This window comes from Triplophysa rosa, linkage group LG22 (assembly GCF_024868665.1).
Source record: "Triplophysa rosa linkage group LG22, Trosa_1v2, whole genome shotgun sequence".
Lineage (NCBI taxonomy): Eukaryota > Metazoa > Chordata > Actinopteri > Cypriniformes > Nemacheilidae > Triplophysa > Triplophysa rosa.
The window spans coordinates 10,214,183-10,225,282 of NC_079911.1; the positions used below are offsets into that span (position 1 = coordinate 10,214,183).

General features: G+C 37.3%; 2 protein-coding genes across 5 annotated transcripts; both read left to right on the top strand.

The window, feature by feature from the left end:
- The first annotated feature begins 802 nt into the window (after positions 1-802).
- Positions 803-4,858, top strand: ap4m1 (adaptor related protein complex 4 subunit mu 1). Its single transcript, XM_057321106.1, has 15 exons — positions 803-1,057; positions 1,204-1,289; positions 1,420-1,526; positions 2,003-2,099; positions 2,204-2,314; positions 2,628-2,708; positions 2,794-2,856; positions 2,946-3,012; positions 3,099-3,152; positions 3,234-3,340; positions 3,419-3,510; positions 3,671-3,715; positions 3,828-3,878; positions 3,959-4,076; positions 4,442-4,858. Exons 1-15 carry the CDS (start codon positions 1,000-1,002, stop codon positions 4,631-4,633), a joined length of 1,329 nt encoding a protein of 442 aa, XP_057177089.1. The 5' UTR covers positions 803-999; the 3' UTR covers positions 4,634-4,858.
- Positions 4,859-5,424: 566 nt separating this feature from the next.
- On the top strand, positions 5,425-10,950 carry arrb2a (arrestin, beta 2a). 4 transcript variants are annotated; one of them, XM_057321102.1, is made up of 16 exons: positions 5,425-5,632; positions 6,287-6,317; positions 6,660-6,720; positions 6,835-6,879; positions 7,034-7,230; positions 7,322-7,381; positions 7,500-7,567; positions 7,676-7,811; positions 7,891-7,975; positions 8,079-8,151; positions 8,236-8,373; positions 8,455-8,538; positions 9,164-9,187; positions 9,744-9,820; positions 10,022-10,076; positions 10,151-10,950. In XM_057321102.1, exons 1-16 carry the CDS (start codon positions 5,469-5,471, stop codon positions 10,254-10,256), a joined length of 1,404 nt encoding a protein of 467 aa, XP_057177085.1. In that variant the 5' UTR covers positions 5,425-5,468; the 3' UTR covers positions 10,257-10,950. The 4 variants fall into 4 exon arrangements, with proteins under 4 accessions (XP_057177085.1, XP_057177086.1, XP_057177087.1 ...); XM_057321103.1 differs by having other exon boundaries at positions 10,172-10,943; XM_057321104.1 differs by lacking the exon at positions 9,164-9,187.
- The last annotated feature ends 150 nt before the right edge of the window (positions 10,951-11,100 follow it).

The following is an 11,100-nucleotide window of genomic DNA, read 5'->3' on the forward strand; positions in this document are numbered from 1 at the left end:
ATGAACGTGTGAAGAAGTGTAGATCTCTTCACTGTAGCTGTAGTTTATTATGTGCATCACTTTAACATTAACACCACACATTACATTTAATCCTTTAGCAGACAATAACAACGTTAAACAAATATTGTTAATAAATGTTAACTTAAACATCACATTTGTAAGGTTTCTTCTGGGTCACATGCTTAATTCTGAAATACTTCTAGCACAAGTGTCATGTCTTACACTAGAGATGCTTATAGCGTTGGAAATGGTGTGATCAGTTTTAAATGATTTACAGACAAACCAACCCTAACCACATGACCAATGTTTGCAGTTTAATTTAGTTTTTCCCCCACTGCTTATGAAAAACTAACCACTACAGATAAAACCCCAAAACTGTGTTTATAAGTCACACTGCTACTACACTTTCACTATAGTAAAACAAAATTTGTCTGAAAGGGTCATTAGAGAAATAGTCTACAATGAAGAGCAGCATCCAAAAACACTTACATGTCCATATCATTTGGTGGTTGTAACACACACTTCACACAAAAACTGTTTTTGTTCTTTTTCTATTCTTTTTCTATTTCTGAAACTTGCAAGTTTCACGTCTACGTGTGACATTTGAGATCACGTGACTTTCAACAAGTACAAGAAAAGTTTAGAGCTGCTTATAAAGTGATGCACATTAACTAACAGTTTATCAGCAAGACGACATTATTTATATTTTATACGATTAGCCTTCATTTGTTATTTGTTAGCTGCATTTATTATTCCAGCTCACTAGAGGGCAGTAAACGTTACAGTGAATTTCAAAGTGCTCGTGAAGAAGCGAAACCGGTGTGTTTACTGTCATGATAGAAGCAGTAATGAAACCCTACATTTATAAAGACATTAAATGCAGTCAGACAGGTTTATTCTGTAATAGTGCAGAGAATTATTGACAGCGGAAATGGATGAGAAATTGTTTTTAAAATGATATAACGTTTAGATTTTTAGAAGGCTCGCGTGCGCTTTAAAATGATCAGTCAAATTTTTATCTTGTCATCCAAGGGAGATCACCTCATATATAAAGACTGTATCCTTCCTACTGACATATCACTTGTGTATTTCGGTCTGTCCGGTTGCAAAAATTCTGTGTAGTGTTTAAACTTCATTCACAACAACGTTATTTTGTGCTTCATGTTGTTCTGTTGATTTATGTTGCTTAATTCTGCATCTCAGTCCGAGGAGAGGCAGGTAAAGACTCCATTAATGTCTTTTATGAAATGGTCACAGCTCTAAGTGGTGATCAGCCTCCGGTAGTCATGGTAACACAAGCTTTATTCCTATGATGCATGACTGTATTTGAGAATGCACTGTAATAATGTTTTGTCATTTATTTTCAAAGGCAAATCCAAGAATTAGTGACGTTTTAAACGTGCCTTTTATTTTTTCCAGACACACAAAGACCTCCAATTCATCCATGTAAGGCAGGGTGGACTTTATTGGGTGGCGTCCACCAAGACAAACCCATCCCCATTTACCATAATCGAGTTCCTTAACAGGTTAACAAACATTCATTTTATCATTTATTTTATACTTATATTACAGAATTCTTAACGCATAGTAAATATCTTCATGGTAATTGCATATATTTCGTTGCTGATAAGTAGTCCGATAAACAGCATCTACAAAACACTTTATTCTTAATGTAAAGATAAACATTTATGCTGTATGCGTCTTGTTACAGTTTAATTAGTTTTATTCTTATCTCTTTATGTTAAATGCTTACCTGTAGTACTGCTTGTAGAGCATACTGCTTACATTGTCAAGGTCTTGGGTTCAATTCGTAGTGAATGTGCATGTTCATAAAATTTACATTTGGCAGATGACTTCATCCAAAATGACTGACGGTGCATTAGAGGTATTCATTTGTTCAGTAAGAGATTTGAACCCATGACTATTGTGCTATAGCTTTCAAATTTGGATAATGAAATGTATAAATGTAAAAAAAATTAAAAACCAATGTTTTGTGTCACAGATTAGCAGCTCTCACAAAGGACTACTGCGGCAGTCTGTCAGAGAAATCAGTGCGGATGAATTTTGCACTCATTTATGAGCTGCTGGATGAGATGGTGGTAAGCGTTCTCTCTTTTATTGACACACTCATGAAAGCAAATAAAATTATTTTGACAGTCATAAAGCCACACCCACTCTCCATATTTGTCTTTCTATTCATCAGGACTATGGCTACATACAGACGACCTCAACAGACATGCTTAAAAATTTCATCCAGACAGAGGCTGTAACATCCAAACCCTTCAGTCTCTTTGACCTCAGTAATGTTGGCCTGGTAAATTATTTTTCTTTTATCGCTATAGATACTTTGACCCAGTGTAAATCAGAATGTTGCACCGTGTTTAATATGAATTCAAATGACATTTTCTTATTAAAATTTTTATCTAACATAATCAGTGTTTAAACTGCAAGTGACTGTTGTTATGACAGAACTAGATTGCTGAAATTTTAATCCGCATCCGCTTTTTTATTCTGCATCCGCTTTTTAAGTTAAAATGAAAGCTATGTAGTTTTGTTTCAATATAACCTTTGCTTTCAGTGTAAATACAATGTTGCACCTTCAAATCATTTTTTTTGTTATATTCTAGTTTGGTGCAGAGACCCAGCAAAGTAAAGTGGCCCCTAGTGTTGCAGCCAGTCGTCCTATAATGTCCAGCAGAGGAGAGCAAGTGGGTGTTTTCTACATTCTTTGATTTAAGTTGAAAGTTTACTGTGATTATCTTAATACGCACATTTTCATCTTTCTGGCTGCAGGGCGGAAAGAATGAGATCTTTGTGGATGTTATAGAAAGGCTCTCTGTGGTTATGGGCTCCAAAGTGAGTACAAATATAATCTTGTTAAGTAACATTTCAAAATATACCCGTTGATCACCTACTGTACATCTTTTGTTTCTCTTTTCAAAAAGGGTGTTCTAATGAAAGCAGATATTCAGGGAGAGATTAGAATAAAATGCTTTCTCCCGTCCTGTTCAGGTGGGTCGACTGCTCTTCTTAGCAGATGTAAATTGTAAGGAGATCCTTTCTTCTGTATGACTGTATGACTGTCGTTTATTCTGTAGAAATGCGGATTGGGCTGAACGAGGAGCTCAATATTGGAAAGTCCCAGCTAAAAGGTTAAATATCTACACAGATCAGTCCAAACACCATATCCTTCATTACAGCTACGATAAACGCGTTTTTCCTCTCTTCCTCAGGCTACAGTTCTGCTGTGTGTGTAGATGAATGCAGATTCCACCAGGCTGTTAAGCTGGATGAATTCGATACTTTCAGAATACTAAAAGTTTGTCCAAGCCAAGGCGAGGTAAATTACCACGGCACACACTTGGCAGATTGCATTGCAGAATGTGTATGTTAATAGTTTGATGTCTCTTTCTAACAGCAAACAGTGATGCAGTATCAGTTGTGTGATGACCTGCCGTGCCCACCACCATTTCAGTTATTCCCTTCTGTAGAAAAAGATTATGTGAACAGGTCTGTGTCCTGATACATGTCCAATAGCTTGTCAGCAAAAAAGATTTACAAAAAATGTAAAGACATCTAAATGGATTAGTCGTATTTATGTTCATGTATCATATTGCAAATTATTATAATAATGTATTGCCTCCCATGGCTTTTTGCTGCCTTTTTGCAGGGTTTTGATCTTCCTTAAACTTAGATGTGATCTTCCACCGAAAAGGTCAGTTTATATACATTTGTTGGGGAGAATGTTAGGTTAATCTATAAATGCCAATAAAGAACATACAGATGTAAAACAGTACACAACACTTATACTTTACATTTTGCTGCAGTACGGCCCTGAATGTCTCCGTCACTGTACCTGTGCCAAAAGGCGCTATAAGGTCAGATAGGATGCATTTCCAGAATAACTAATCTTTTAATGTTCAAGATCAATAGCTCATTGATTTGCCATCCTGTACAGTATGTCTCAGGAACTCAGTAGTCCCGACCAGACGGCTGAACTGCAGCCTAAGAACAAAGCCCTTCTGTGGGAGATCCCACGTTTTCCAGGAGGAGCACAACTCTCAGCACTGTTTAAGGTAACTTGGTTCACTATTAGAATTTTTAGTTCGTTTTTGATACACTAAAACCTTCAAACTCGAATTAATTAAACATATTACAATCAGTACATACTGTAGTGATAACACTAGATGGCCCTAAGAACGGTTATGGTATGGATTATTCTAGTTGAAAAATTACCTTTGGCATCCCTGAAACAGGCCTACTAAAACTACATTAAAAATGAAATAAACAAACAAACAAAAATGTTACATCTAAAATGTAAATCTAGTAGAAACAATGTATAATGTGAAAACTAAATAGTCAAATAAGAAATAAAAGAAATGAAAACTGAAAACTACTACCTTGGTTCTGGTCACTGATCATATATTTTCTGAACCCACAGGTGGATGTTCCAGGTTTAAGCTCCGCCTCTTTGCTCGAGGTCGGCCCTGTCAGTATGTCCTTCGAACTGCCCAAACAAACATGCACCGGCCTTCAGATCCGCTTCCTCAGACTCTCTCCAACTCAGACAGGACTGTCACAACGATGGGTTCGATATGTCACTCATTCTGATTCCTACACCATACGTATCTGACCCGATGGAACGAGCAATTTGTATAAACACACAACATTACTGGTTGATGATGTCATGAACTGCTGTTCAGATTTAAAAAATGGAAATTGATTCTAGTCTAAACGTATTGAAAAAGATTAACTTTTTTAGTCTTTTTAATTTAAGAGGATGATGCCTGGTGTATTTGCTATGCGCTTGATGTATTGCGTTCAGTATATTTGTTAAATAAAGTATTATCAAGTTTTATGTCCGTGATTTATTTACCATTACTGGGAAATGATTGGCCAAAAGTACTATGAAACTGACGTTTTTGAACGGGATGTGATATAATGTGACAATGAAAAATACTTTAATAATTACATTTCTTCAACAATTGTTGTATTCAAATTGTACTGATTTAATTGTTTTGTTCAAATATGTATTCATATGCATTCAATTTAATCGGTTTTCCTTACATAAATTGTATCATTACAGCTTGTATATAGCACATCTGTACATACAATATACACTGTTCTTTTGTCATATGTTGTCTTTTGTTAAAAGTGTACTGTCTTCACATATTTCTTTTTTTTTACTTTTGTGTTACATGTCTTGTCAACTATATGTGCACTGGAAGCTTCTGTCACTAAGACAAATTCCTTGTGTGTGTAAAGCACGCTTGGCAATAAAGCTCTTTCTGATTCTGGTCTGTTATGTTCAACTTTTTAGGCGCTGCGCAGACCGATCGGTGCATAACATCAAAATACCGCGAGCACTGTTCTTCTCGCGGTACTGTGATGTCATGCACCCATCGGTCTGCGCTGGGCCGCACGTAGTCGACCACACGCGAATCGACTGATGCTCTGCTAACGGTTGTATGGGTGGATTATCACGTGACCTTTCCTCCTACCGCCAGCTGCCAGGCAGCGACACAACACCCACAGAAGCTGCTGTTTACACTCTGTGCCAATATCTCTGTTTTTCTGCACGAATTTCCACAGCCAAATCCTCCCTCATTATGGGGGACAAGGCAGGAACCCGGTGAGTGTTTTGACGTTTCAGATCTTAAAGAAATCTTTCCGGTTATCATTACAGTTATCATTATAAAGCTAACGTTAACTGCAGCGCAGCTAATATTCGCTGGATTGTTAATGGACGTAACGTTAGAGGGATAACGTGAGCATGATGCACAACTGCATTTAACTATCGCGTATAGTATACTTAATTGTCTTATGTTTATCATTTTGTTAGGAAAAAATAATATTTTCATAAGCATTTCCCACGGCTTAGTTAGAAGTCACTTCATTCTTTATCACGCATTTCGGATAGCCTGGAAGCTAGCAACAGCTGCTCATATAAAACATGTGCAAAATTCATATGTTGCATCAAACTACCTCATAAGCCATAAATATCAGTTTTGTTAGTAATTTCAAACATGCACTTGTATTAATGCTGGACTTTGCAAGCAACTAGATCTCCTAGCATGCCATTTGTTGCATTCCACCATTAGTCTGCACTCCTGCAGCCTGTTTCTGCAAAACAAACCTGTGCAACTTCTGCACCATTTGCTTCACTTTAGCATCTAAATCTATCATATTTCAGATACTCAATATCAGATAGGTTTGCCTTCATTTGCGTTTTGGCTCTGATAACATCTGTAGAGTTCATGCATTGACTGCTTTCCATCTTCCACAGGGTATTCAAGAAGTCCAGTCCCAACTGCAAAGTAAGACTGTGTATTTGTGGATTGCATTTTGTATGAAGTGTTTTTTAGTTTATTGCTTTTGTATTTGTATAATTTGCATCAGTTGTGGTTTCCACAAGCACAGGGTATAGACCACTTCGCGAGATGGAAACACTGGTACAGCAGCACTTCCTGTTTTTTTTACATCTTAAAGATATTCGTTTAAGACTTTGGTTCAGTTATAAATGCTTTGTGGGTTGTATTCTGTTCAAATGTTTGTGCAGTGTTAAAAAAACTGAAACAGGAAGTTCTTCTGGACCAGCGTTGTTTACGTCTTCAGAAGTGGTCTATACTTGCCTTAACATATTTGGTCTTTTCTTGCAGCTAACGGTATACCTTGGGAAAAGAGATTTTGTAGATCACTTAGATCACGTGGACCCTGTTGGTGAGTTACTTAACTTTTATTTGCCAGTTTGCTTTCATCAACATGAAACGTTAAAAGTACGAGTTTTTTAAATGAAACTATGTTAACATGGAGGAGATTATATGTCTGTTGTAGATGGTGTGATCCTGATGGACCCTGAATATCTCAAAGATAGAAAAGGTAAGCTCACAAATAGAAAAGATTTCATTTTTGGCTTAGTTTCCCAGAAGCTATATCATTGTGTGTGTGTTTATTGTCACATGCCGTTTTATCTTGCTGTACATGTTGCTGTGGTTATATATTATACATGACATTTTTTCTTTTCGCATTCCAGTATTTGTCACGTTAACATGCGCGTTTCGATATGGCCGTGAGGACCTTGACGTCCTAGGGCTTTCCTTCCGGAAAGATCTTTACATCTCCACTTTTCAAGCCTATCCTCCCATCCCAGAGGATGCCAGGACTGGAAGTCGGCTACAGGAGAGACTTTTGAAGAAATTGGGCCAAAATGCTTATCCTTTCCATTTCACTGTGAGCAGGAACTGTTTTGGCTAAAACACATTTTTTAGTTCTTGGTGTGTGAGCATTATATTTAAATTCTATGTTAATCTGTTTTTGTCAGATACCACAAAACCTGCCATGTTCAGTTACCTTGCAGCCTGGGCCTGAGGATACAGGAAAGGTGATATCACTTCCTTCCTTTTAACACTTAAAAATCTGATACCTTATGGTTCGTAGCTCAGTTTCACGTCATGTTTTGCTTTCCAAGTTTTGACAAATGTTTGTTGACCTAACTTCAGGCCTGTGGGGTGGATTTTGAGATCAGGGCGTTTTGTGCCAAATCGATGGAAGAGAAGAATCACAAAAGGTTTAAACTACATGTTTTCTGAGACACATTACTTTTTACACCTGGTAGTAACATGCATCTCCTGTGTCCGTGTTATTTTTTTAAAAGGCATGTTTTCTAAATTCACAGGAATTCAGTTCGGCTTATAATACGTAAAGTCCAATATGCCCCAGAGAAGCCCGGTCCACAGCCGATGGTGGAGACAACAAGAAGTTTCCTTATGTCAGACCGATCTTTACATCTAGAGGCTTCTCTTGATAAAGAGGTACAATACTGTTTTGCACAGATGAGTATTTAATAGTATTATGGTTCAAGTTGTAAGATGGTTTGATCTCATCAAACAGCTGTATTACCACGGAGAACCCATCAGTGTTAATGTCCATGTCACAAATAACTCAACCAAGACTGTCAAAAGAGTTAAAATATCAGGTGAGAGATTGTTTTGCTGACATTGATTTATTTACCTCTATAATGTTTGCATAATATTACTCTATTGATTGTATATAATGTCTCTCTCTCCTTCTCTCTCCAGTTCGACAATATGCTGATATCTGTCTCTTCAGTACAGCACAGTACAAATGTCCAGTGGCTCAGATAGAGGCTGAGTAAGTCTCTCTCTCTCTCTCACGCTCGCTTCTTCATGTTTGTGGATTACCTTGATCCTTTGGATCTGTCTTTATGTTCTGCAGCGATCAGGTGGCATCCAGCTCTACGTTCTGCAAAGTCTACACGCTCACCCCCACCCTCAACAACAATCGGGAGAAGAGGGGACTGGCACTAGATGGAAAACTCAAACATGAAGACACCAACCTCGCATCTAGCACCATGTGAGTGTTACGTTGAGCCAGTTACAAATCCAGAAGACATGTGACTCAATTATCACTACATTCTGTATATGGGCTTTGCAGTGTGAAGGATGCCAGTAATAAAGAAGTTCTGGGAGTGTTGGTGTCATATCGGGTGAAAGTGAAACTGGTGGTATCTCGTGGAGGGTGAGTCAAGTGGTCCGTCAAACATTCTCCTATCCACATACTGGGAATCATTTGTGATTGGTGTTCGATGTCTTCACACGTGAAACGTTTTGATGTTGTTTTTGCTTACAAAAGTTGCTTTGAGGGTTAAACACTTGTCGTTTATGCTGTATTGCCTGAGCCTCTAGATACGGATGACTGTTGGTGTAGCTCAGGGGTGCTTGGTTGTGTTCCTTGAGGTTTTTTGACAAACTGTGACTACTTATAAATATTGATTACATTCATTCGGCGAATATATTATATAAAATACAGACCTTTTAAAATGATGGTGCTGTTTTATTGTTAGCCGAATGCAGCGTCTAGGTATTCATATCTAAGTTTCCTTTTACTAGAAAATAATGCAGATGTTATATAATAGGGTTGGAACTGAACTCTGCATGAACAGATATCTTCTGGAGCAGGACTGAGCACCGCTGGTGTAGATCCTTCTGTGGCTTTGCAGTATTCTTGTGATTTATATTTCCCCTTAAACCCTCTGCCTCTCTTTGCCGCATCGTTCAGGTTATCAGATCATTTTGTCACTCTCCCATTGTTTTATATTTCTCTCTCTCTGTCTGTTTCCTTCTCCATCTGTCTATCGCATCAGGCTTTTAAGCAGCTTGCTGGAGAGGTAAATACATCCCTTGTGCATTCTGTGTCTTCAGGTTTACAGTGAAAGGAGATGTGCATGTGTTCATTGCTATGGTCGTCAATACCCTGATGTTTCCTGTCTGATAACTCTAGAGTTTGAGCACCAACCTCAGTTCGCATATCTGATATCTCATATTTTAGCCAAAATAAACAGCAGTCAAAAAAAGTTATGTTTTGCATAAAGAAAACAAAGCTACTAGCTTTCCTGTAGCTCAGTGGTTAGAGCATGGTGCTAGCAACGCCAAGGTCATTGGTTCGATCCCAGGGATTGCACATACTCAATACAAATGTATAGTATCATGCAATGTAAGTCGCTTTGGATAAAAGCGTCTGCCAAATGCGTAAATGAACACGTAAATGTACTATAAATAAAGTTTGGAAATTGGAATGTGCTTAAGTCTCAATATAGAAATCTTAATGGCCATGGAAATGTTTGGATTTTCTGTATGCAAAACTATTTCTTGTTTTGATTTTGCAATGAAATCCTGGAATGTGAATATTTGCACAAAATAATGCAAAAAATGTTTTTTTGTCAGGGATGTGTCTGTGGAACTGCCTTTTGTCCTAATGCATCCAAAGCCCACAGACTCCATCCTTCCCAGTTCACCTTCAGGTATGTGCACATGGCAGATTCTCACCTCTTGACACTGTCAGAATAATAGTAATAATGTCAGTAAGCGACTTAAACTATTGGATATATGAACCCAGAATCCTATACAAACAGGATACAACAGGATAAATGTCATCATTAACTTAGTACTTCATTATAAAGTAACATGCAAAACGAACTCTAACCTGTCCTTTTCCTTAACAGCTGCTCCAATGATGGATCCACCAATTGACACAAACCTGATAGAATTTGACACAAAGTGAGGCTAATTTTATATTTTCTAAATTAAATATGTTCATATATAGAGTATGCCTATGTATTTTGGATTGTAAGTTTTTCTTTTACTCTTAACAGCAGTTTAATAGCAGACGACGACATCGTATTTGAGGACTTCGCTCGCTTGCGCTTAAAAGGAATCATTGACAAAGAGGACTGCTGAACATGAACATCTCGCTCACAAGGAACAGAAGCCTTCCGCAAAATAATCAACATTACGCGATACCCAGAATAATCCTCGCTCTAACAATGAAGTATTTCTCATCTCATTGAGGTTGAAGCAGTATTTGGACATGTATTTTATGGAAAGAGATGTAAACGGGTGGATAATATAACTTAAGCTAATGAAGGATCCCAGGGAATTGTTAATTTTTTCATTGGCATGTGATAATTGTATCTCTTATAATGTGCCAACTGTAATGTTAAGAATGGCAAGGCAGTCTGAAACGATGACCTGATTGCAATTTTTAATATATTCCATGTATTTATTCTTTTACAGGGACATTCATGATATTCCTGTGAAGTGTGTAAAATAGCTCCTTTGTGCTTTACACAATGACGGTCGGTTTTGGTGATGTGCATGTTTCCAAGTACTGCTGTTTTAGGGTGATATGTGACTAAACGCATACGGTTCCTGCAGGTTGTAAATATTTGATAGTGCTGCTTTGATTTGTTGAATGGCTGCATTTGTTTAAAAAATGTAAAAATTCAACTAAAGGATGTGTGAAGATTAACACCCCTCAGGGGAAATGAACAAAAAACATCGTCAACGTGTTATTGCAATTTTCATAATCACAGGATACACTGTTTGCCATTTTATTTTAAAACTGAATTTTTATTTAATTTTTTAATAAAAGTAAAAAACTGTATGGCTGTGTTATTAAATTAAGAATAAGCTTATGGGTTCAAACTGTTCAAAATAAATGTTATGCTCGGGTTTTATTTTAGCGTTCTCCTATACTTGATATGATCGTTCACCCAAAAATACAAATTGTGTCATCATTTAC

Coding starts and splice junctions, on each gene's coding strand:
- arrb2a (XM_057321102.1), top strand. CDS start 5,469: ATGGGTGGATTATCACGTGACCTTTCCTCCTACCGCCAGCTGCCAGGC. Junction 5,633..6,286: donor GGGGACAAGGCAGGAACCCG/GTGAGTGTTTTG, acceptor CATCTTCCACAG/GGTATTCAAGAAGTCCAGTC. Junction 8,374..8,454: donor AACCTCGCATCTAGCACCAT/GTGAGTGTTACG, acceptor TGGGCTTTGCAG/TGTGAAGGATGCCAGTAATA.
- ap4m1 (XM_057321106.1), top strand. CDS start 1,000: ATGATCAGTCAAATTTTTATCTTGTCATCCAAGGGAGATCACCTCATA. Junction 2,315..2,627: donor ACCTCAGTAATGTTGGCCTG/GTAAATTATTTT, acceptor GTTATATTCTAG/TTTGGTGCAGAGACCCAGCA. Junction 2,709..2,793: donor TGTCCAGCAGAGGAGAGCAA/GTGGGTGTTTTC, acceptor TTCTGGCTGCAG/GGCGGAAAGAATGAGATCTT.